At 39.4% G+C, this 27,067-nt stretch overlaps 1 protein-coding gene across 1 annotated transcript in view; it reads left to right on the forward strand.

The window, feature by feature from the left end:
* The window catches only part of LOC148118594 (uncharacterized), a 150,297-nt gene extending 126,571 nt beyond the window's left edge, over positions 1-23,726 (forward strand). The window contains 4 exon segments of the mRNA XM_087900565.1: positions 20,793-20,919; positions 21,118-21,178; positions 22,186-23,461; positions 23,463-23,726. Of these exon segments, the coding sequence (XP_087756691.1) occupies positions 20,793-20,919; positions 21,118-21,178; positions 22,186-23,461; positions 23,463-23,609 (1,611 nt within the window). The 3' untranslated portion in view covers positions 23,610-23,726.
* Positions 23,727-27,067: the final 3,341 nt, after the last annotated feature.

Consider the following 27,067-nt stretch of genomic DNA (forward strand, 5'->3'; position numbering starts at 1 on the left):
GATGCAAATGAAAATAATAAAATGGAGGAACATATAGGATAGTATCAGGAGGGAATTCCAGTGAGTACAGAAATTTGCCAGTGTTTAATTTAGAACTGCTTAAAATACCCCTGGCCCGAAAGGTAGGAGTGAGACAAAAACAAAACAAAACAAAACAAAAAAACAAATACCTTAACAAGAGATGAGGAAGTGCAGACACCAATTGAAGGTCATGGGCTACACCCATAGTTAAGCCTTCTGTTCTAGAAGAAAACAAGTCATGCTCACACCCTAGACCAAAACATTCTGTACACAAACCTCTCCCTGGATGGAATCCAAAGTTATCTCCTTGAAAGCACTGGAGCTTAGCGGGGTGCTTAGATTTTGTTTGAGATAGGAACACACCTACTTCTCTATTCCGGAAGAACAAAGGCTGGCTATAAGTCACACCTGTTGACAATAACCCAGAGAGAGCAGGACTCTCTGTTCTAAATCTAGGTGGGAGCTTTCTTTGTGGTAGAAACACAATAACCTTGAAGGAGTAGAGGCAATTTCCAATTCTCTGACCTTTGGTCAGCGAGGAAATGGACTCACATTGTTGGGTCCAGTAGCGTCACGCAAAGATGAGAACACCACCAAGTCTAGTAAACCAGAAGCAAACTTTATTCCAGAAACCAGATCCCAGGAAAATCAGAAGCAAGCTCAAAAATAAAAAGTAAAAAAATAAAACACCATGGGGCGCAGAAACTTATCAGTTAGCTGAGACCACAGGCAGAGTTCAGGCTTCTGACACTGTGGCATCGACTAGTTTCTGACCCCACCTTTTATAGTTAGGACACCAAGCATTAGGTTTGGGTAAAGGAATTTTTACAATCTTGTCCTGACCCTTGGGTTGATCAGCTGAGACCCTAGGAGGGGAGTGAGTGCTAATGTCAAGGGGGAATTAGGATTAACTGGTTCCTGGGCTGAGAATTTAGAAGAAAAGCCTTTCACACTGTTTCCAGGATAATCTTCAGATACTGACTGCCATACTTTACAACCTCCATTATCAGAGCTCATTAATTAAACCTTTGTATTTATCCACTGTCTCCTGGTACCTACGGGTGTAAACTGAGGTCTAATGCCTCAACTCTGGTGGCGCCAGTTCCCATAACAGAGACAGTGTCTGACCCAGAGGTCACATATCTCAGTCTCCTAAAGGTTAACTCAGTTCACGTCTACCGTTTATCAAGGATGATCAAGACACTACCCTCAGTTTGCAGGGAGATGCCCAGGCCTTGTAAGAAAATGGTCAGTTGTAAATAGCTAACGTGATGGAGATTTCCCAGGCATCCGAGAAAGTAATTCCTGTGAATGATTGATCTGTGATCTGCTGAGAAAGTTTACTTAGGTTCACAGCTTTTTGTATCCTTCTTCCTATATCCTAAACTTCTACATTCTAATCTTTAGTGTCTATATTTCTATTTCTATATTTCTGTTCTTATTTTCAGACACTTCAACATTTTCGGGCCTCCACACCTTGTGAACAGTAATACTTAGTACCTGATTCATTACCCTTCAGAAAGAAAATCTTATGAGAAACAATTCAAATTTTACTTTGGACACAACGAACAAAGAATCCTACTATGCACAAGCTTATGTAGTTTGTACTCATGTGTGGTTCATAGAAAGCCAGAAATCCAGTATATTCATTCTGTACATCATGTAACCATAATTACTACTATTGAACTCAAATTGTTGTTAGTACAAGAAATAACACAATAGTTGTGTTTCAATGACTTTTTTTCTCTTTTGGATCCTAGTTATATAAGAAAAAGAGTGATCTTCCAAAATCTTGAATGCAATGCTTAGAAAATTTCTAACAATTTAAAAAAAAACATTCTTTTTGGTTTTCTTTATTACTTAAATTTTTAATTTTATTTAAAGTTTTTCATTTATTTTACATCCCGCCTGCTGTTTCCCCTCACTCCTCTTCTCCTGTTCTCTCCACCTACCTCGACTCTACCCCATCCACTTCTTCCCTCCATTCAGAAAGGGGCAGGTCTCCCATGGGTGTCAGCAAAGAATGGCACATCCAGTTGAGTTGCTACCAAGATTCTTCCCTTGTATTAAGGCTGTGAAGGCAAGCCAATTTGAGGAACACTTTCCCAAAATCCAGCTCAATGCCAGGGACCAGGGACAGGTCTTAATCCCACAGCTAGAATCTGCACAAACATACTAGCTATACAACTGCCAAGCACATGCTCCCTAATGGGTGGTCCAATGTCCATGAGTTCCTAAGAACCCAGGTCAGCTGTCTCTGTGTGATCCTCTGTCATGACCTTGACTTCCCCTGGCCTGTACAGCCCTCCTTACTCTCCTCAGTGGGACTCCTGGAAGCTCTGGCTAGTTCTTGTCTATGGAGCTCTGTCTGCTTCTGCTAGAGAAACATTCTTAAAAAGTCATTGGTTTACTTGTAGCTGAAATATTTACTTCAATAGTCTTCCATAGTTTCAGCTTCCATAGTTGGAGTCTTAGCGTTAACACAAAATGGGCAGACAGCACAATTTACAAACCAACTCATTAAATGTTTCTAAAATCGAAAGAGTTCAAGAAAATGATTATTGATTTCAAAGAATGATCGGATGAAGGAAAACAACCTATAGGCATGTGTTTCTCTATCACCTGCCCATTGATGAAGATGAACTGCCTAACACTCAAAGTGCTGGCTAGTACTCCTAAAGACAGTATTCCTAATTTCATTATTTTCTAAATATTCAATTTACCCCAAGACTACACTTTTTATTATTATTCATTTATCAAGAGTTTGCCCTGAATTCCGGAAGAAAACTTTGAAAATAATGGAGTCATCATCCAGCCCTGTGGTTTGAGATAGATCTTTTTTTTTTTCCTTATCTGATTCTTGTTCACCATTTCTGGAAATCTGTGTTTCACAAAAAAATTAGGTTGAGTTCACATGACCTCTTAGTAAAGTCACAGAACAAAGATCTTTTGTGTCCTTAAATTTCTTTAGAATTGCTAATATACTGGCACCCTTCCACTTGTGGGACTCTGAATCCCTCCACTCCACCTTGAGGAAAGGGCTGTGAAAGTTGTTCCCACCACCCGCAGGAGGAAGAAGGGGGCGTGCCTGTGGAGTGCAGGGAGTTTGCAGAGTCTGCAGTGGAGCCAAGGGCTATAGTTATTGAAATGCAAATCTCTGCGGGCTGGGCGTGATCTGAGGTCTGAGTCAGGGGTGGAAGATAGCCTGAGGAATCTATGAAGCTATGCCTTTAAGGACCCGAAGGGAGGGACTCTTGTCACTCAAGCCTCATCAACCAATCAGAGCGCCCAGGCCGAACTTCCAGTCAGAAGTCGTGTGGAGCCCTTCCGGGAGAGGCGGTGCTCGCTGAGGTCTGCACGAGGATCTGGGGCCGGAGATTTCGCGTGTTGTGCTGCCAGTGCTGCTGCAGAGAGCTGGGAGAGAAGCATGGGCGAGCGGGGAAACCACGACATGGTGAGCGAGGGGCTGCTGTCCCCAGTTCGGGAAGATCAGATGCAGAGATCCAGGATCCCTCGCGGCGTGTCCTCAGGGCCGGGAGGGAATCTGCAGTCACATTCCGTGTCCTGTGAGCTCCTATGCGGTCCCTGCTGCTCCCTGGAGCCAGGCACAGTCCTGTGAATAACTGCTCTGTGGGCTGCACCTATGCAGAGCGATGGGAGCAGGGAGCTGTGTGTGGGACCGTGTTTGGAGTCAACAACACTGTGCTTTTGGTGCAGCTGTGGAAGGCGGTTTGCCTAACTCGGAGAGGCCTGGTTTCTCTAGTATGTTCTTGACGTTCAGCACTTTGCATTTAATCTTTACATGTAAGGTTCATTTACAGTTAATTTTGTGTAGGTTGTAAAGGCATCTCGTGTGTCGGATAGCATTCCAATACTTTGTTGTGATGTCCTAAGAGTAGGATTTGATGACATTAAGGACTTAAAAATGCTGGCTAGGTAGTAAGTCACAAAAAGTAGAATTTAGCCGTGGGAGGGCTGCTTCTAAATCACGCCACTCATAAGTATATGCTAACCAGGCCTGGGGGAAATGAGCATAATGTTTTAACAGCGTGATCCAGACATTTGGCTCTGAACCATTACAAAGGAGACACCCCTGACTGATAACTATCACAGCCTCTAGGTCCATTTCCATCTCAAAGAGGATTCTAACAAGCTGCTTAAGGCAGCACCACAGGGTTACAGCTGACCTGTGGCCTGGTGTGCCTTGAAGTTCCAGTTTTGTCCTTGAGAAAAGCACAGTTCAGACTGGGGTGAGACCTGACAGCAGGGGAGGAGAATTTGAAAAGTAAGACAGGGTTGTGTTAAGGACTGGCCTGGTCAAGCAAGGCTTTCCTTTAGCTCTCAGGAAGGGAAAAGGACATTCTTTTCTTTTTTTCTTTAAGATTTATTTATTACATGTACAATGTTCTGCCTGCATGTATTTCTGCATGCCATAAGAGGGCATCAGATCTCATTACAGATGGTTGTGAGGCACCATGTGAGTGCTGGGAACTGAACTCAGGTCCACTGAGCCACCCCTCCAGCCAGTAGAAGGAACATTCTTGAATGAGGGACTGACTGCCTGGTGCCTAGGTTTTGGAGCTTTACTTTACCTAAGGCTTTGATGTATTGAGATAAAAAACAGAACTCAGAAGACTTCTAAAACCCAAAATGTATAGCTAGTAATGGTTTGGGACCTGGGCCTTTGTGGAGGGTTCCTTCAGATCCTGAGAACCCCACTCTTCTCACCACAGGGAGCTATGGTTATCAGTCCCAAGGCCAGTTTCGGCTTCATCAGTAGCATTCTTGACATACTCTGTTTTCTTCTTGTGGAACACTGCTGAATCAGCCTCCTCCTGAATTTGTCCCATTGTAGTGTAGTTTCTGCTGACTTCATAGAAGCTCCCCATTTCTTTCCATCCCCCCTTCCCCCCGAAAGTAGTAGACAAGATCCTGTTCTTCTTAAGAATCCTGCTTGGCAGGAGACACAGCTTGTGCAAGGCCTCCCCACCCCAGCTTTTACATTTTCCACCTTCTCCTTTTTCCGTCGTCTTCCTTCCCTGGCACTTTCCCCTCAGGACTCTATCACTTCTGCATCAGGTCACTGGTGTCCTTCAGAAATATTCCTGATAATGACTTTGCTGTGTAAATCTCCCATCTGCCTAGGTGACTGGACCTGCAGTCTCCTGTCGCTGTCTAAATTGTTCAGAGTGTAGCCTGGCACATGACCCTTAGAGAAATTACGGATGACAGCAAATGTGGAATGCAGAATCTGTCTGTGCTGCTCCTTTTTGAGCTTTCCACAGAGATAGGTGCAGGCTCATTACAGAGATTTTTCTCTATTAATCTCCTAATTGTGTGGAGTGATTTCTCCCTGGAAAGTCATAGTAATTCTAGTGCAGCTGCATTTCCAGCCTTTTAGAGTTGGGTCCAGGGGGTTCACGCAAAGATGAGAGCACCACCAAGTCTAGTAAACCAGAAGCAAACTTTATTCCAGAATCCAGATCCTAGGAAAACCAGAAGTAAACTTAAAAATTAAAAAAAAAAAATGAAACACCTCGGGGCACAGAAGCTTATCTGCTAGCTGAGACCACAGCCAGAGATGGTGTTTGTTAGGCTGTGGCCCCAGGCCAGTTTTCGAACCCACTTTTTATAGAAGGAACACCAGGCATTATCTCTGAACGAAAGAATTTTTACAACCTTGCCCTGACCCTTGGGTTGGTCAGCGGAGTCCCTAAAGAGGGGAGTGTGTGCTAATGTCAATGGGTAATTAGGCAGCCATCATGAAATATGTTTCAGAAGAGATTACAATGAAGGTCACTAATTGTGAGAAAACAGATATCTTTAGCAATTAGTCAGAAAGCGACTGCTAGTATTACTAGAAGTTTAAGAAATTAGGATTAACTGGTTCTTAGGCTGAGAATTTAGGAGATAGCAGAAAGCTTTTCACATTATCTCAAGGTAAAACTCAGATACTGACTGCCATATTTTATAACCTCCATTATCAGAGCTCATTAATTAAATCATTGTATTTGTCCACTGTCTCCTGGTACCTCCAGGTGGAAACTGGAGTCTTATGCCTGTCCTCTGGTGGCACCAGTTTTACATAATGGAGACAGTGTCTAACCTAGAGGTCACAGATCTCTGTCTCCTAAAGGTTAACTCAGTTCATATCTGTCATTTATCAGGGATGGCAGGGACACTACCCTCAATTTGGAGAGAGAGACACTCTGGCCTTGTAAGTCAAACAGCTAGTTGTAAAATGACCAAGGCTTCCCAAGCATCTGAGAAAATAACTCACTGTGAATGAATGATCCTTGATCTGCTGAGAAAGCTGCTGACAGTCTGTTCTCATTCTCCTAGACTTAGAACTTTATATTTCTTTATTTCTACATTCTTATTTTTGGAATCTACATTTTTATTTTCTTATTCCTGGACTCTTCATTACAAAACTGTTTCTGAGACGAGCGCTCTTCTACTGACTCAGGTGCCCTGATTTCAGACTGCTGCACTCCAGGGCAATGACTTTGTTGTCCTCCATATTACATCTCCAAACATCTTAGTTTAAATCACTGTGCTACCTCAGAGTTTTAAAATTATCCTTTTGAGTCATGGAGTTAACTGCCTTCACTGTTACAGGAAAATGGTTTGCCTGTGGAGCCTTCAGGCCAGAGTAGGAGAATAGTTTATTGTATACAGTGAAGAGGGAAATGGTAGGCTGTCAGCTGCTGGAGTCACTATTATGAAAAAGGATCTGACTATGGCAGGAGGAGTTAATCTGTAATTTCACAGCATGTATTAATTCATGTCATGTGAATGAAGACAGACCAGGTTAGTGGGTGTACTATTTGGGAAAGTTACCTTGAGGCAATGAGTATTGACTTTGCAATTAGGAAACTCTCCTGCACAGATCTGTTTAGTTCGCTTCACACAAAGCTAACTTAAGTAACCTAAGTGATTGAGAAACAGATGATTGACTGAAACTCGTGTTTCAGGTTACAGATCGTGGCAGCCAACATGTGAATATAGCCACGATCACTCCGTCTCTTAGTAATGACCTTCCGTCTATTAGGGAAGGGCCTACTCATTTTCAAAGTCAGTATAACTAAGTTTATAATCTTAAAAATGCATTATTTTTATCATTTTAAAAAGTCACTTAACTTGGTACCGTTTTTAACCTTTTCTCTCTGTACATTAGTGTTCTTCTCTCTATTTGTCTCTGTTCTCCAGTGTTTTGTGATCATTAAAAATTTTATTCCTTTTTTCTCAAGTGCTATTGATTTATTTATTTCTCTTGAGAGCAGTATTTCCTACAGCCCAGGCTTGCCTGGAACTATGAAGTTGAGAATTGCTTTGAACATCTAATCCTGCCTCTGCTGCCCAGTGGTGGGAAGACAGTCCTGCAACTCCTTCCAGGCTGGGCCTTGGCTGATCAGTGAGTAGGGTAGGAGAGCAGGGAATGGTGTCCTCCAACGTCTCTGACTTTTCCTGGGGAGTTACAGATGAAGAAGGACGTGTACAGGAACTGAGTTCACTGATGAACTCTGAAGCTGATGCAGGCACAGCACAGAAAGGGAATGGCAGGAAGGAGAGGACAACTTTCCTGCTTTGGCAGTAGTTAATATTAGCAATGTGGAGTCAGGTAAACAATCTTAGATGCTTCATAAATATTTTGTGTGGCCATTTCTGGAGGTCCACAGTCCAGGGCAATCAAGAATCTGCGTAACCAAATTACTGCAGTTACACTAGTTTAACCAAAATAGAGTATCTTTGTAAGAAGTTCTTACCCTGTTTACAGGACTTTTATTTTCCAGGTTTAGATCCACAGGTTTAGAGAAAGGTGTGAGCTCTCACATAAATCCCTAGACTCTGGAGTTTATGGCCCTAAAACCTGCTTCAACTTTTCAAAATAATTATTTGAGATAAAAACTACATTATCTCCAGAGTCTCTTTCTTGGTCTTGTTGTTGTTGTTAATCTATGAAAGACTTTTGGTTTATTGAATAAAATGTATTATGTGTCTTGGCGGTGTCTCAGCACATACTCTTCTTTGGGATGACCCTAGTTCAGATACCAACACTCAAGTTGGGAGGCTCCAGTTAATCTGACACCCACTCTATTTGTGCGTCACCTGTATGCATGTAGAAAATATTCTTTTCATGCACAAACATACACAAAAAACAGTAATAAACTTGTTTCAAAAGTGCTTGTGACTTATAAAGCAATTAGAGCAAAACCATTTGCTTTGGGTGTGTACTGATTCTTTCAAAATCTGTTATCATGCGTTTTACTTGAAAAATTTTTCATTGGCTTCAGGGGGTCATCTAGCATAGAACACAAAATGGTGTCTAAGTGATCCTAACAGACGACATCCTTTCCTTTATCAGAAGAGAATGAGATTCTTTCAGTAGTCGAAACTATTTTCTACAAAGTTAAAACATCAGAAGGCTTCAAGCAAATCTCCAATTTTGGTGGAACAACATCCTTGCCCAAGAAATTTTCTTTCTTTCTTTTTTTTCCTTTCATTTATTTATTTATTTTTTTATTTTTCGAGACAGGGTTTTTCTGTAGCTTTGAAGCCTGTTGTCGAACTCACTCCATAGACCAAGCTAGCCTCGAACTCAGTTCGCCTGCCTTTGCCTCCCAAGTGCTGGGATTAAAGGTGTGTGCCACTACGCCAGGCCTTCCAATAATTTTTTAAAATATTTATTATGTATACAATATTCTGTCTGTATTCCTGCAGGCCAGAAGAGGGCACCAGATCTCATTTCAGATGGTTGTGAGCTGCTATGGACCTGCTCAGGGGAGCCACTCAGACCATATGGTAATAAGGGTGAAGGCACAGGAGAAATCAGGATACGGTGAGGAAAGTGACACACAGACACTCTCAACGTTGAGACATGCTGTTGCGATTTACTTACTTCAGTGCAGGATTATATATTTCTTTTTTACAATCAAAGAACTTGGCAAAGGCATACATCATCAAATCATAAAGCAGAAAAGAACAGCATAAAACAGTTTACAAAAAGAATCTTGGAAGATGCTTTGACTTGGGCACAAGGACTTCTGCTCTCTCACACTTTACAAAACAAACTCTCTCCTCTTGCCTTCATAGAGATCACTGCCCTTGAGCTAGACCATCTTTATCAGCTTGCAGGTGGCTGGTTGGTTTGAGCTAAGTGACCTTGTGTGCCTGGGTGAGAAAGAAAAAGGCTACTATCTCCCTGGGAAAGTTTTCTGCTAGGAAATTTCTAATACATAGTCTTGAATCTCTCGGAAGTTTACTTTATATCACTAACTTCAACTCTCCTCCCTTCTCAATCCTCAGGCTCAGATATTGTCAGCTTAGGCTAGGTCTTTTTCTTCCCATAAGAAAGGTTTCATAGGCCTTCTATTTACAACTGTACATATTTCTCAGGCAAATGCCTAAAGCTTCTAAGGTTTTTCTTAGTAAAATTAACTCCTTTTGTTCCACATCATCAAGGAATTGTCCTAATGATGATTCTGGCAATTCCCAGAACTGGCTACTTTTTTAAGGTTTTAGTTAATAGTGGAGTAGAATTCAAAAATGTCCTTAGCAGTCTTGTTTGTATCTGCAACTGCCTGGAATAGTCCGATCTGTTAGCAATATGCAAGAATCACAAAGAACACACAGACAAGGGGAAAAGACAGACATATGGCTCCAAGGACAGCCAGGTCAAGTCAGTACAAATGGCGACTCAGGTAGCATTACACCACAACTGATTCCCAAGGGACCTCCTGTAACACACAGCTCCAAGAACGACAAATCCCACTCCTTCCGGCAATATTTGCTCATCCAGTCAGCATTTCTGCTACACTGGCGAGACAGCCGTGGATGTAGCAGGTCCCCGTTTTTTATTTTTAAAATGCAACTCGAACACATCCTGTTTCACTTGGGCCACTGACTTGAAAAGACACTTAAGGAGACAAGGGAACAGAAAAATCACCAACAATACTAATAAAATTACTACTCCAATGAGGACAAAATACTGCACCCAATTTAATGGATTTAAAGCCTTAATTCCTGACTCATTTTCATTAGCCAAATCCTGTAGACCTCCTAGTTGTAAATGAGCTTGACTAATAGCAGAAATATCTTTCTGTAATGTAGTCTAATCATGTGTGATGTTATTATCTCACCAAACACCCTGCAAATGTGCCTTCACCTTCTCCCATGGCTCTGAATAATTATAAGTCAGTGGTGTAACACAGATGGCTTTAAAGCTTCCATGACATCGTGTGGATAAGGTAGTTTTCAAATTAGCAATGTCCTGTCCAAGAGCAAGGACCACTTCTTCTGATACATTCATTTTTGCTTCCAATTCATTGTCAATTGCTGCCTGTCTCAGTAATGCAGATGTAATGTTCTTATTTAATGTATTCACATAATAAGCAGTATGAATCTCTTGAACTAAAGCTGTTGCAGCTACAGCAAAAGTGGTGAGTATTGATATTAATGCTGCTATGCCTAAAATAAGTGTAGCCACAAACCTCCTAGGCCGTACCAGATCTCTTAATGTATTCAAAACTTGCAATGCAGAGTTATCGTACCAAGGATCATTACCCAGTTCCACAGGCAGCATAACAAAAGGTGGACGTCTAACAACAAGCAAAACATTCAAATCTTTTGGTTCAACTGAAGTAAAGCAATTAGTAAGTTTATAAGAATGACAAACAACTTGATAGGACTTATTCACTTTGGTAATATTAACAAAAGCAGGCTGAGCTAATAACAATGCATTAGGATAAGAAATACATGCCCTGAGTCCTATAGGCTCAGATTTAGTATGATTAGGTCTTTTTTCCAGAAACATATTAGCTACAGTAAGCAATCTGAAAAGATCAGAGTGTTTTCTAGTAATGTTCCCTTCTTTAGCAAACCATGTAGGTTCTACAAAACCTGGAGAAAACCATCTTCGTAAGGGCTCTCCTATTCCTACATATTTATAGTGATGAAATTTCCTGATGAGTGTTTATATGATTTTCATAAAAATATTGTTGACTTGAAGACATAGAATAATCCCAAATTTCATAAGAGGAATTCTTAGGCTGATATTTAGTTCCTGCATTTGGAAAGCCACAAGTTAGCCATGCAGGAAATTTATTAATAGCTGAATCCCAAAACTGATTTTTATCCCAATATTTTTGAATACATGGTTCTATAGGCATAGATGAGACCTGTTCAAACTTTTCTTTATAATTAGATTCTCCTAAGGTCTGCATCTGAATTTCCCAAATCCATCTCTTACCAACATTTTCCTTATCTGGACTGTCAGTAAGAAAAGTTCTATAGCCTGAACTTAAGCAAAATCTTGGTACCATTCCAGAGAGTGTAATGCAAATTGGCAAGGAATCAGAACGTCCCTCAAAGGTTATTAACGAGGATGAACTAATTCTTGTGTCAGAATCCTGAGCACCTCCCAATCTCCCAGTATCATTGGTTAAAATTCTGATGGGCTCTTGATCTAGCCAACCAACAGGTTGCAAAATCAGGGGATTAGGAACATAGACCCAATGTGCCATTCCCTGTACTGTAGGGGAAGCAGACATCAAAGCTAAAAAAGCAAGAAAGTACAGGCTGGGTTTTAGGGGTTTTCCCTGCTGAATGAGCAGACTTTTAGCTTCCTTGACAAGGCGTCTGATTTTCGTCCAGGTGATTTCCGAAGCCTGTGATGGAGTTGCTTTCATTTTCCTCATTTGACACATCAGATATCTCGTCTGTCTCTTCTGCTTTCTCCTTTTTCACCTCCTCTCTTGGCATCGGCCGGATGAGCCTGTCTGGTATCCAGATGGGGGAGTCGGCATCCTGTGGAAACACACAAGCATACCCTCGTCCCGATGTTATTAAAACGTCTGGTCCTCTCCATTGGCCAGACAGCAGATCTTTCCATAGGACTTTTGGCAAAACAGAGTTAGACTCACAGGTCCAATGCACCATTGCAGGTGCCAATCCTTTATCATTAGTATTTGAATGATTTAATACAAATAAGGTATGTGATAATAAATGATCAGGAGCAAAATATTCATGTGCTCCCTGAAACTTTTCAATCTGTAATTTTTTTTTCAATCTGTAATTTTAATGTTTGATGTGCTCTTTTAATAATTACCTGGCCCTGAGGGCTATATGGGATGCCTGTAGTATGTACAATGTGTCATTGTGCACAAAAAGTTTCAAAAGCTTTAGAAACATAAGTAGGACCATTATGACTGTAAAGAAGTTATCATTATAATTGGTTAATAATTGTTAACATTATTATGGAAAACATCCTAAGGAATTTCTTCTGTCCCTTTGAGAATAAGGGGTGAGGGTCCTATATTTCCCCAATCCTCTTGGTTCTAAGGGTCAGCTCAATCATGAGCTGGCCTTGTTAACTTTGGACCAATTGTTTCTTATAATTACAGATTTTTAGTGTATCTCTTTTGACTTAGCATTTTAACCAGGGATAATTGGGCGATGTATTCTTTTAACTGCTTCCAGCTGACTTTGGGGCGACATTGTCAAGGGTTAACAAAGGTGAAATGCTAGTCAAAAAGAGAAAATTTTAGGAACATTTGGTTCGTGGACTTTGTTGAGGAGCCAGGGGCATTCATATCAGCTAGACTGGTCCACATCAGTTTTCAGCAAGTCCATGGTCCACAGTCATTTAGAGCAGGTTGTAGACAGCAATTAACGCTTCTTTGTGTTTGCCAACCAAGGGGAAACCTGTAGAGAAAAATTTATACTAGGAACAGAAGTTAATACATTTAAAACTTTTAGGCCCATTATTTGTCTTTATCTGTAAAGGCATTCCCATGATTCAAAAACATAAAGTGAGATATTGAATAACATCCTTAATAGCATCTCCTGTGTGTGCTGAGGCAACTATGGAAAAGTATCAACAGTCATATGCACATAGCATAACCTTCCAAAGGAGAGTACATGTGTTACATCCATTTGTCAGATTTTTAGAGGGAGTAGACCCCGTGGATTATTCCAGTGCTGGGTGGATGTTGATGAGCAAAATTATCTGTCAAGCTTCTGCTCGAGAGAGATGAAATTTTTGTTATAATGCTTTAGCATTGACATGAAAAGCTTTATGAAAAGCTCTCGTCTTCTCCAAGGTAGAAGTCATGAATATATATATATTCCATTTTTCTTCACTCAAAGGTCCTGGCAGAGCTGTATGGGCTTTCATATGTTGAACGTAAAAACAATTTCTTCTTTGCCAAATTAAATGTTGCAATTGCCGAAATAAAAGGCACATTGGGCTGGAACTTTTAATAGGTCCAGCTACTTCTAAAAGTCTGAGGGTATTAACATCTGTAGAATCTGATATTAGATTAAATGCAAAAAGGGCAAGCTTTACATTCCACAGCCTATCTTAGATTTGTTTGTAAATACATTTGGGGCCATGAAAATAGGCTGTGATAATGTTATTTTAGGAAATATTACAGGATGCTCCTTAAAAAATCCTAACAGTGGATATCTGGAATAATGATTATCTATGTTGCCATCAAAACTATATTGCGAAATAGCCCAATCATCTATTGTAGCACATAAGATCTTAACTTGATGGCTGGAATAAGGCACTGTAATGGAGGTGGGGGCAGTTCCAAAATATTATAAACACTGCTGAATCCCTTTCAGGGCTAAAGTTGCCATAGCAGTAAGATAATGCTTAAGAGTTTTGACTGAAGATATTTTGGAATAAATCCAAAACAATGACCCGTTTTGCCATAACAATCCTGTAGGCTGGTGATATGAAGGCAGAATGCACAAAACAATGTCTTGGCCCTCTTGAATCCTCTGCAGAAAGGCATCTTGTAATCTATTTTCCACTTTTTTCAATTCCTCATGTGCTTCATTAGTCAATTGCCTTGGAGAATTCAAAGCAGAATCTCCATTTAAAATATTATATAAGGGCTTTAACTCATAATTTGGCAACTTCAATTAACATCTAAGCCAATTTATATCACCTAACAACTTTTGAAAATGATTCAAGATCTTTAAATTATTTTTTCTCAATTTTACCTTTTGTAGAATAATTTGCTTCTCACAAATTCATGCTCCTAGATAATTTATGATTTTATTCTCTTTGTACCTATTTTCTTGTGGACTTTGAAACACTGGGTATGCTGATCGCAGCTCAGTTCTCACCTCTTTCCAAACGCTTAGATAAAATGTGCGTTCAGTCGGCAGAGCACCAGACTCTTTTAACTCACAAAGGTCCAGGTATAACTCTCCCCATTCCTGACAATTCCTTTTACTGCTTGTCTTTTCTGACTTTTTTGATCTTTCCTCTTGCAACATTTCCAGCGCTGCCTATCCATTTTCTACCGCTTTACTGTAATGCAGATTCTCCAGACAACCTCTAATTAACTTCCAAATTGGCTTGACCCCTCCCTTAAGGATTCAAACTGCCCTTGCCCTAGTTCATTTCTCAAAACTTTATTAGGTAAATTAACATAAGGCAGCAGTAATAGTTGAGCAATTCTTTGTCCCTTGTGGATCTGAATAGTTTCAGATAATGGTTTCACCATGACCTTAATGTCATTTTCTGTGTCTGCATCTATGACACCTGGCACAACCTCAAAATTCTTTTGATAATTGGAACTTCTTCCTATAATAAGTCCCACAGTCTGTGGCAACAATGTTCTTTTACTGATGTGGGTACTAAGGCAATGCCATCCCATTTAGAAACAATCATATCTTTTGAGCTAGCCAAATCAAGGCCAGCACTACCTGGTGTTGCTCTAGGCAACTCATGTATGGTAAACTCTGGAGCATCAGGATTTAAAATTCCTGGCTTTGATTTTTTAACTGATTTTTCCTTTCCCTTAAGGATCCCTTGCTTAAATGCAAAGTCTAGGTCTCTCCCCTCTTCTCCCACAATGACATCGAGAGACTCCCTGAAACCGCGAGCCAGGGTGCAATGGCAAAAAATTTCTTTTAAGTATTTTGTCTTATCTTCTAGATTCTTTAAACATAGCAGCTCATTAAGAGCCTAAAAAATTGAGTGCAATTGATTAACACCCATATTTAATTGATATTTCTTTTACTTTCGTTTCGTCGACTTGCGAAACTGCTTTTTACTCACTCCTTATTTATGAAATGGGCAATCAATTCACCCCCCCCCCCCCCCCCCGCTTTGCTGCGGTTGCCTTCTCTCTATTTACAAAGAGAGCTATTAATGAATCCTGCTTTAACAGCAAACACTTTCCTTTTATTTATAGGAAAAGCAATTAATCGTTCCTACTTTAGTTGTAGGATTCCCATTTATCTGAGAACTGTTTTCCCCTGCTTTGGTCACAGGATCCCCAGCTTACCTGAGGACTATTTCCCCTGCTGTTTGTTCATGGTCTGGACCAAGTCCTGACAGCAGGTGTTGCACTGGGGGTCATCTTACCCAGTGGTCAGCATCATTGTTGTCCAGGTGGAGACATCATGGTGTCCCATAATCTTCATTGGAGACCTTAGGTCACTGTTAGAGTCTCAGAGTCTCTTTCTAATATAAGCCTTTTAAACTTTATTTTAAATGCCATTTTATATAGATTTTTGAAGTATTTAGGGCTGTCCAGGTATCTCTGATTAGGCAAACTTTATTATTTTTATTAACTTATATTTTTAACAAACCAAAAATATATACCATATTTTTGTTAGAGTGAACCTGTAAATTAATCATTTTTAGCAAAGACAATGAGGCTAAAACCTAAACATTAACAATATGAAGCATTTTATAAGCATTTGTGTTTTATTTTTAAGACATAAAAATTCTCAAAAATTGTATGAGTCAGAACATTTGAATATTCTACTGCAAAGAATAACTGTCAAGATATTAAAAAGTCTTTACATAGAAAAAAGGCGAATCTTAAATATAATTTCTTTGCTGAATGTGGAGAAAGCATTATTTACTTTAGTATAAACAATTAATCAGTGACTATATTATTAAAGAAAAATATACCCAAATCAATATTTGCTCAGGAAGTTTTTGGCAAAATATGGCAAAATTATATGATGTTCATAGGACAGAGTTTTTGAGACCCTTACTCTGTTGAGTATACTCACCTCATATTTTTTAATATCATAAAGCTACACAAGCTTGCATAAAAGAAATAACCATGACCCTTTTCACAAGATAAATCCTTTTAAAACCAGAATTGACCATTAAACATTCAGATATAAGTAATTACAGCAAACTTCTTCTGGCCTCTTATTACCTTTTATGGCATTTTATATACCTTTTGTAATTTTTTTTTGTTTTTGACTCCTTTCTCAATCTTTGTTTCATTGATTAGGCCAGACACTTTTAGACAAACCCCTTTTATTATTTTTATTTATTATTGTTATTATTTTAGTCTTTTTGCCATTTTTGTTTTTTAGATAATATAGAAGCCTAATGCATCTTTAACATTTATTCTAAAATTAATTTTTTTTAATGTTACAGGTTGATATAATTTAAAACTTTTTATAAGCACTATTAGGACAGGAAAGAGTTAAGAGAAGAAACTGCTGGCCAGCAGAAGAAACCTTGAGTGTTATCACAGTGAAAAACTTAACTCAGAAAAGAGGCACAGAAAATGTCCTTAGCTGCTAATGCCTTTTTAAATTCCCTATTAGCTTTTCTCTGATCATAATTTTAGACTTTTTGTTTTATATTTGCCTGATTTTTATTTCTATTTTTATGTTTATTTTTATTCTTATCTAAGAGCGTTCCATCCTTATGGAACTTAGATTTACATTCATTCTTCCAGTGCTTTCCCTTTTTGCATCGGGGACAAAGTCCGGGAGTTCCCCTTTGCCCTGTTCCTTTTTGCCCTGCTCCCCTGGGCCTCCTGCAGTCTTTCCCACAATAACAAGTGAGAGATAAGGAGTCTCTTACACCTCCTCCATATGTCTTTTCAATATTGGCACTGAATTTCCAACCCTTCATTGCTGCAGCATAAGTCATTCCTTGGACTAATGCTGATAAGACATCTCTCATAGATTGCGCCATGGTTCCTCTGATTACTTATGCTGTGACCAGCAAATCTTCCGGCGGGACTGCAGCTCCCTGGTAAGAGCCGTTCCTGAAAACTAATAAAAGGAAAAGAAAGAAAAGAGAAAGATTACCTGTCCTTCAAGTCCCTGTTCGGGTGCCACCTGCTACGGACCGGCTCAGGGGAGCCACTCAGACCATAAGGTAATAAGGGCGAAGGCACAGGAGAAATCAGGATACGGTGAGGAAAGTGACACACAGACACTCTCAATGTTGAGACATGCTGTTGCGATTTACTTACTTCAGTGCAGGATTATATATTTCTTTTTTACAATCAAAGAACTTGGCAAAGGCATACATCATCAAATCATAAAACAGAAAAGAACAGCATAAAACAGTTTACAAAAAGAATCTTGGAAGATGCTTTGACTTGGGCACAAGGACTTCTGCTCTCTCACACTTTACAAAACAAACTCTCTCCTCTTGCCTTCATAGAGATCACTGCCCTTGAGCTAGACCATCTTTATCAGCTTGCAGGTGGCTGGTTGGTTTGAGCTAAGTGACCTTGTGTGCCTGGGTGAGAAAGAAAAAGGCTACTATCTCCCTGGGAAAGTTTTCTGCTAGGAAATTTCTAATACATAGTCTTGAATCTCTCGGAAGTTTACTTTATATCATTAACTTCAACTCTCCTCCCTTCTCAATTCTCAGGCTGAGATATTGTCAGCTTAGGCTAGGTCTTTTTCTTCCCATAAGAAAGGTTTCATAGGCCTTCTATTTACAACTGTACATATTTCTCAGGCAAATGCCTAAAGCTTCTAAGGTTTTTCCAAGTAAAATTAACTCCTTTTGTTCCACATCATCAAGGAATTGTCCTAATGATGATTCTGGCAATTCCCAGAACTGGCTACTTTTTTAAGGTTTTAATTAATAGTGGAGTAGAATTCAAAAATGTCCTTAGCAAAGCTCATTTAAAAATATAATATATAATTAAGAAATACAAGTTAATAGATATCCATCTATAATAGTCAAGCTTGTAGTCATGCTAGTTAGGTTTCTAGATGCACAGAGATATATTTCAGATAGATAGGTATTCGTCAAACCTTTCAAAGACTACAGAATATGGCATTTAAAATGCTTTAAGAACTTAGGGCTTTTCATGACAGTAAGATACATGTGTTTCTGGCAGCACCAATTGCCTCAAGAGGAGAATGGGCATCGAAGAAGCTCCTTAAGGAGTTTACTAGCCATTTGGGCAAGAAACTGCTCTTGCTTGGACTGCTTGATGGTATTCTGTACATTCTGGAGGACACAGAAGAAAGTGACTGAAAAACTGCCAATATAGGTGGAACTGTCTTTGAAATTTCCTGCTTTGTGGAAAAGTATGCCAGATGCTATGGGCTAGTAGGCTGAAGATGGATGCCCCAACAGTACAGAAGAACTTTGGGTGACTGTCCAGGCAGTGAGATGTCTCTGTGAATTCTAGAGTTTTGGAAGTTGCTTACAATGTACTTCCTGTTTACTTAGGTAATATTATATCCTTCAGTAGTCTTTGATGGAATTTTAAAATAGATAGCTATTATTATAGTTTTCCTTAGATATGATTAAAGATAAAGTGGATATAAATATTGTAACTGTAATTCTTGCTTGATACCTGTTTTGTGATGTGTAATTTTTCTATGTTAAAGTTAAAACCTTTCTTCTTATTGAAACAGAAAAGGGAAGTGATGTGGGGTTCTCTTCTGTATGCTGTGATTATCATTAATGAATAATGAAACTACTTTGGACCTATAGCAGGACAGAACTGAGGAAGGCAGGGAAAACTAAACTGAATGTTGGGAGAAGGAGGCAGAGTCAAGGAGAAGCCATGGAGTTGCTGCTGGAGACAGACATGATGAAACTTTGCTGGTAGGCCACAACCTCGTGGACACGCACAGATTACTGGAGATGGGTTAAATTAATATGTAAGACTTAGACAATAAGAAGCTAGAGCTAATGGGCCAAGCAGTATTTTAATTAATACAGTTTCTGTGTGATTATTTCGGGGCTAAGCAGCCAGCAACAAGAAAGTGTCCTTACAGCAACATGGAATGATGGATACTTGTGATCCCCCAAGTAGGTACTGGCAAGTGAGCCCACCTGTATGCAAGACCAGCAAGAACTCCCTGCTACTGAGTGTTCTCTTCTGCACTGTGCTGATTATTTATGCTCCACATTTGTATTGCTCATGTTTTCATCTGTCCTTTTGTAACTGTTTAAACATGCTGTTGGGGACAAGCCTTGACAAAACGACTTCTTGCCAGGGTAGGGGCCTGGGGATTTAGAAATATAAGTAAAGAATACTAAGACTTGTAAAAAATAATAAAACAGAGACCAAAGAAAAGTCCCGGGAGGTGTTCCTTTGAATACTGAAATCATCCGTGTTTAATTTTCCATAAGGCAGCGAAAGACATTTTAAACGTGATATAAATGACAACTTGAGCAATGAATTGCTTCAAAACTTTGAGACACCAAGTCATTAGCATTCTGTTGTTTAGGCCGTGAAGCTACCCTAGACCAAATATCCTGAAGGTAACCACTCCCCAGGTTTGAATAACCTGACCATCTGTGAGGATGGAATGGGTCTACTTGTATGAGCCATTTTAATGTCAAAAGAACCAAGTAAAAACATCCTAGGTCGGGACATGTAGCTACACTTGTCAACCATTTTGAACAACCTCCAAACTCTTTGAGCATCAGACAAGGTGGAAATAGGATCACGTTTTTGGGCGTCCACAACATGCAGTGCCATTTAATAAAATCTCATTTATGTTACAGTTTAATTTGGGGTAGTTCAGGTTTCTAGAAGGAGAATACAGAACTGGAGTGAATATATAAGTCTGTAAAGACATCACTAAAAAAAAAATCTCTTTCTGTTTTTTCTTTGTTTGTTTGTTTGACTATTTTTGCATGGGAAATAGGGTCTTTATTTGTTTGTTTGTTTATTATTCATTGTTTTTTCAAGACAGGGTTTCTCTGTAACTCTGGAGCCTGTCCTGAAACTAGCTCTTGCAGAACAGGTTGACCTCAAACTTACAAAGATCGGCCTGCTTCTGCCTCCCATGTGCTGGGATTAAAGGTGTATGTTACTACTGCCCGGCAGGGTCTTTACTTTTAAGATTTGATTATTATATATACAATATTCTGTCTGCATGTATCCCTGCAAGCCAGAAGAGGGCACTCAAGCCAGAAGAGGGCACTCGATCCCACTATGAATTGTTGCGAGCCACCATGTGGTTACTGAGATTTGAACTCAGGACTTCTTGAAGAATAGCCAGTGTTCTTAACTGTTGAGATATCTCTTCCCCTGGAGGCGGGCCTTAATATGTACTTCTGACTGTCCTGGATCTGATTGCATAAACTAGGTTGGTATTCACCTCTGGAAATTCTGAGTGTAGTGGTTAATGGTGTGATCCAATACACTCAGCTTGCCCATCTTATTTTTCTATTTTGTAGTTAGGAATTGTACACTTTTATTCATGTGTACTCTGAACTGTTGATTTGTTTCCTTTTGTTGATCTGTTTCTTTCTCTCTCTCTCTCCATTTTTTATAGTCATTTCTCTTGCAAGGTGATAACCCATTCGCAGTCTTCAGAAATGACAGAGGTGAACCTCCTTTTAGTTTCCTTCTAAAGTGACTTGGGGATTAACTTATACTGTCTGTATCATGGAATAAGTATGAGGAACACCACAATTATATGAGTATACTGTCAAAGAACTATGCATTTACAGTGTTGTCAGTGTCATGCTTTCTGTTGTACACATGTGTGGGATATTTCAGAATGCAGTGACCTATGATGATGTGCATGTTGACTTCACTTGGGAAGAGTGGATTTTGCTGGATCCTTTCCAGAAGAATCTCTACAAAGATGTAATGCTGGAGACCTACAGGAACCTCACTACCATAGGTAAGACTTGATTTTCCTTGATGTTTTAAAATAAGAGGAGAACTGTTAATTGGTTTTTGGTGCTCTTCTATAGTTTGATTGGGAAAGAAGAGTGAGGAGAACAAATCAGGCATGGTTCTAAGGTTCACTGAAGATAGTAAATTAAAGTTTGCACAATTTTCAATAATATAGCATACATTTTCTGGTACTATATTTTAGGATACAGTTGGGATGACCATAATATTGAGGAACACTGTCAAAGTTCTCAAAGACATGGAAGGTAATTATGTGCAAGATGATACAAATGTGCCTCTGAAGAAATTGTAATGTGTCCTGGAAGTTGTAAACAGAAGCAACAGTGTAAATGAACATAAATTCATGTACATTGAACATTATTAAATTCTCACAAAATCATGTGCCTCAGTTTCAGGTAGGTGAATTGTATTTGCAAGGCATTCTTTTAAGAAAGAAGACAAGGAAACAATGCCTTAACATATATCACCATTTAAATCATAGTTCTATGAGAGCCATGCTGTAGAACTGCCCCAATCTATTTAGTTTTATACCAGTCATATTACAAAGGTATACATGTTGAATAGGTGATAAGTATATCTCCAAAATTTTTTAATATACATACAGCCCATAGTATTCAGTTTCCCAGCTTCATTGTTAATACATCAACAAGTTCACACTGCAGAAAAGCCCTATGAGTATTAGGACTATGTAAAAACTTCTGTTTGTCCTACTTGACTTAACAAATAGAGTATGAGTCAAAAGTATAGGATAATTTATAAATGAAATGAGTGGTGAAGCTCTCAGTTTTTCTAGTTCTATTGAAATATGTGTAAAATCTCATATAAAAATATTCTGGGTGCTGGAGAGGTGGCTCAGTGGTTAAAAGCACTGACTGTTTTTCCAGAGGTCCTGAGTTCAATTCCCATCAACCACATGTTGGCTCACAACCATCGGTAATAAGATCTGGTGCCCTCTTCTGGCATGCAGGTATACATGGAGGCAGAATGTTGTATATATAATAAATAAATAAATCTTAAAAAAAATATTCTGTATATGTGAACCAAGTAACAGGGGATCTTTCCATCACCACTATCTTCAAAAATTCAAAACAGCCCTTAATAAAGGGGAACAACGTAAGTATAAACACAGTGATAAAATCTTAGATTTCATCTTCACAATTGCACCAAATTGTAAAATTTATTCATAAGATATATTGATTCAACAGTGTTTTGAATGTGGTAAAGATTTTATGTGTGCCAATTATCCTTGCAGGCATGAAAGAAGTCATACTGGAGAGAATCCTTCTGTATATAATCAGTGTGTTACAGCCTTTGCATATGACAGTCATGTTCAAAGGCATGAAAGAACACATGCTGGAGATAAACCCTATAAATCTAGCCAATGTGGCAATGCCTGTGCACATGGTAGAAATCTTCAAATGCCTAAAAGAACACATACTGGAGAGAAACGCTATCAATGTAATCAATGTGGTAAAGCCTTTAGGGAACAGAGTTCTCTTCGAAGGCATAAAAGGATACATACTGGAGAGAAACCCTATGAATGCAATCAGTGTGGTAAAGCATTTTCTTACCCCAATCATCTTCAAACACATAGAAAAACACATACTGGAGAGAAATCCTATGAATGTAATCAATGTGGTAAAGCCTTTAGAGAACAAGGTCATTTTCGAAGACATAAAAGAACACATACTAGAGAGAAACCCTATGAATGCAATCACTGTGGTAAAGCATTTGTACGTCATGATAATCTTCATGCACATAAAAGAACACATACTGGAGAGAAACCCTATGAATGCAATCAATGTGGTAAAGCCTTTGCACAACAAATTACTCTCCAAATACATAAAAGAACACATACTGGAGAGAAACCCTATGAATGCAATCAATGTGGTAAAGCCTTTTCAGACCACAGTCAACTCCGAGTACATAGAAGAATACATACTGGAGAGAAACCCTATGAATGTAATCAATGTGGTAAAGCCTTTTCACATCATAGAGATCTTCAAATACATAAAAGAACACATACTGGAGAGAAACCCTATGAATGCAATCAATGTGGTAAAGCCTTTTCTCACCCCAGTAATCTTCAATCACATAAAAGAACACATACTGGAGAGAAACCCTATGAATGCATTCAGTGCGGTAAAGTCTTTTTAAAGCACAGTCACCTCCAAAGACATAGAATAAGACATACTGGAGAGAAACCCTATGAATGTAATCAGTGTGGTAAAGCCTTTAGAGAACAACGTCATCTTCGAAGGCATAAAAGAATACATACTGGAGAGAAACCCTACGAATGCAATCACTGTGGTAAAGCATTTGTACGTCATGATAATCTTCATGCACATAAAAGGACACATACTGGAGAGAAACCCTATGAATGCACTCAATGTGGTAAAGCCTTTGCACAACAAATTACTCTTCAAATACATAAAAGAACACATACTGGAGAAAAACCCTATGAATGCAATCAATGTGGTAAAGCCTTTTCAATCTACAGTCACCTCCAAACACATAGAAGAACACATACTGGAGAGAAACCCTACGAATGTAATCAATGTAGTAAAGCCTTTTCATGTCATAGGTATCTTAAAAACCATGAAAGAAGACATGCTGGAGACAAACTATGAATGTAATCAACATGGTAAAGTCTTTATACAACACAATCCTCCCTAAACAAATAAAACAACATTTTGGAGAGAAACCCTCTGATTGTAAACAATGTGGTAAATCCTTTCCACATCCCAGTAATCTTCAAACACATAAAAGAACATGTAATGGAGAGAAACTCAATGAATGTAATCTGTGTGCTGAAGATTTTATATGTTTAAGTAGTCTTTAAAATCATGAGAGGAATCATACTACATGGAGTCCTAAAAATATAGTTGGTGTAGTAAAGCTTTGCATTGTATATAGGAGTAAAACTTTTTGTGTGCAGTCAATCTGCGGACGTCTTTGCATCTCACACTAGTCTTTGAATACGTGTAAAAATACCAAGGTCTTATTATAAAGTATTTGGTAAGATCTTTATTCAACATACTTGCTTTCAGTTACACAAGAATATTTTGTAGAAAAAATATTGACAGTGTCAACAATCTGTTCAACTTTCACGATGTCCAATTTTACCTTGTTTACCTTGCAAACAAATGTAAAAAGTGAGTTTATGAAGCCATTGTATGAGGTAAAATGGCCAGTCAAAGAAACACACTCTGACCCTGTAACCAGAGCCAAAGAAATGCACTCCATTCCTAATCAAGGTAGCATGAAACCAACCAGTCTATGGGCAGGAAAACTAACAAATCCTTGAGCACAGAAGCAAACAATCACTAGCCCAAAATCCAGCCAATCTCTGAGCTTGTTCAAGCTAATGGATTGAAATCTGAGCAGTTCCCAGTCTGAAAATCTATCTGAAAACCCTGCCTGTAAGAAGCCCATTATATGCCTTTTGCCTGTTCAGTTGGCAGCTACCTGTTTCTGACAGAGGCATCTACTATCCTGGATTTGGTTCTCCCAAAAAGAATCTCTTCAGTGATTTTTTGTGTGTGTGTGGAGCAGAGCAGAATCTCTTCTGGGAAATTTCTAGTTGAGCAGAGCAGAGAAGCAAGAGACACCTCTGCTGGGAAATTACATTACGGGTGCGGAGCAGAAGTAGCAAGTCTTTTGTAGAGCCAGAGCCGACTGCTATGTTTCTGTAGGTGTTTTCCCTTAGTTGAGTGAAGCAGAGAAGTAAAAACTTGGTCCATAGCTGAGAAGAGTGGACATCTCTCCTGGGAAACTCAATATTGTAACAGAGCAGAGAAGCGATAGACACCCCTGCTAGGAAACACCCCTGGAGAGTGGAGCAGTGTAGCAATGGACATCTCTGCTGGGAAGCTCTTTAACAGTTGACAAGAGCCCAGCTGTAATGGCTGTGTTTTGGTGAGAAGCAGGATTGCTACATCAACTGGAGACCTCCCCTACTAGAACACAGCTCCAGGTATATAGCCTCAATTCCTGACTGTCTGTACTCCTTTCTCCTCTCGGCTTTAAGTATTCCACATACCTTCCCTTTCATGCTTATTTATAGCCTGACTCCCAATAGTCAGGGTACCATTCTCTTCAGATCTGTAGGTATTCAGGATACCTTCCCCCCACAGTGTCAGGTATAGCCTGACTTCCCAACAGTCAGGGCACCTTACTCCTCAGCTGTAGATACCCAGGATAACTTCACAGCTGTAGGTACAGCCTGACTTCCCAATAGTCAGGGTATTTTCCCTCCAGAGTTGTAACTAACATTTTTAGTAGGAATTTAAATAATAATGTAACCCTTCTAGATTTTATACTTATCTTTGTTTACATGAAATAGCTGGACCTAAATAAACAAATAAGATAAAATAAAAAAGAACACCAATCAATGTTTGAAAATGCAATATGGGCTGGGCGATGGTGGCATAAGACTTTAATTCCAGCACTTGGGAGGCAGAGGCGTGCAGATCTCTGTGCAGATCAGTAGGAGGTAGCAGGGCCTAAGATGTGTGTGTTTACATGAAGATAAAATAATAGGAAAAAATTACCTAGTACAAAGCCTGCCATTAATCTTCACATAAATAAGGTAGCATGCTATCTCCCCAGGTGTTTGTATTTGATGTATCAATTTAGTAAGTAATCAAAGAATCCACTAATGAAGAGTTGTGAGGAAAAATAATAACTTGAGAAGATGTTGTTACAGATTTTACTCTAAATTCTTCAAAAATTTCAGCACTGTTTTCAATCAAAGGCATATTAAAACCCAGGTGACAACATTGTGAAGGCCACGGTGGGGCTGTCTTTACTTCAAGGCCATCCTGGGCTACAGATAAATTCCAAATGCTATGTAGCCAGCTGTGACTACATAGCATAGGCTGTCTCTAAGTTAGGATATATGTATTTTGGGCAGGATGGGGTGTAGCTCAGTGGTAAAGTACTTGGCTGGCATGCACAAGGCCCTGAATTCAATTCCCAGTTCTGGAAATCTTAAAAATGGCTACTCAAGCCAGCTCCATTTACCGTTTGTAGAAGGCTACAGACATACCACAGGCAAAGAGATGCTGAAGCTGTAATAAACTCATTGTTTGAAGTAAACCATGATAAGTAGTCAGGGAAAACCATTCTGTGTTCTGTTTCTCTGCCTTCTTCACTTTAGACTCATAAGGTAATAGGGTGGTTTAGGAGGAAGGAAAACACTGTCAGGCCAAGACTGCCTGTTGTGAACAAGGTTTGTTTGCCAAAACCACACTTGCTATTTTCTTGTTTCCATATATTAACAGGAATTTGCAGTCATGAAACAGATTATTATTAATATGTGTAGTAAACATTCTGAGAACAACTTTCTTAATACAATGGAATCAAAAAGTTCTGAGCTCCCAAAGACCAATTGAAGAGAGAGAGGATCAACAATGTGAGCAAAGGCGTCAAGACCATGAGGGGGATACCCAATGAAATAGCTTACCTGAGCTAATGGGAACTCACTGATTCCAGACTGATGGGGTGAACAAACAGGACCAAACTAGGCCCTCTGAATATGGGTGTTTTTTTCCACCACTGGTCTTTTTAAGCCTTTTGGCTCTAATCTTAGGCCCAGGGCATAGTTCTTTCACTGACTCTGATTCTAGGGACAAAGTGTCTCTTAGGTTCTGGAGTCAGGGCTAAAACTGCTTCTTTCCCTGGCTCTTGGCTCAGAGTCGCAGTGCTTGGGGATTGGTTGGTTTCCTGCTCAGGGATTTGCTGGTTCCATGTTTCAGTTGGCCCTTTGACCCTACACTTACTCCTAGCTTCCTCTGACTTACTCATGGCCCTTTGTCTCCCTGCCTTTCTGTGCATTTTTTCCCCATGTCTACTGTTTCAGCACACACTTGCTAAAGGGAAAGAAGCCAGTTATTTCTGTCTCCAATTTGGTTGTCTTCTTATCTTTGAAAACTACGTTATATGCTTGGTTAGAGAATTAAATAAAACTCAGTGGAAAGTGAGAGCGGCAGTTCAAGCCTAGAGTTAGCAGCACCTGAGCAATGAGCAGTACTGCACCTGTGCCTCTCAGCTAGAAACCCCCAGTTCAATTCTCAGCCTTTGAGAGGCCAAGGCAGAAGGCAGGCTGTGAGCAGGAGACCAACATGGGTTAC

This window comes from Myodes glareolus, chromosome 22 (assembly GCF_982192425.1).
Source record: "Myodes glareolus chromosome 22, mMyoGla1.1, whole genome shotgun sequence".
NCBI classification, from domain to species: domain Eukaryota; kingdom Metazoa; phylum Chordata; class Mammalia; order Rodentia; family Cricetidae; genus Myodes; species Myodes glareolus.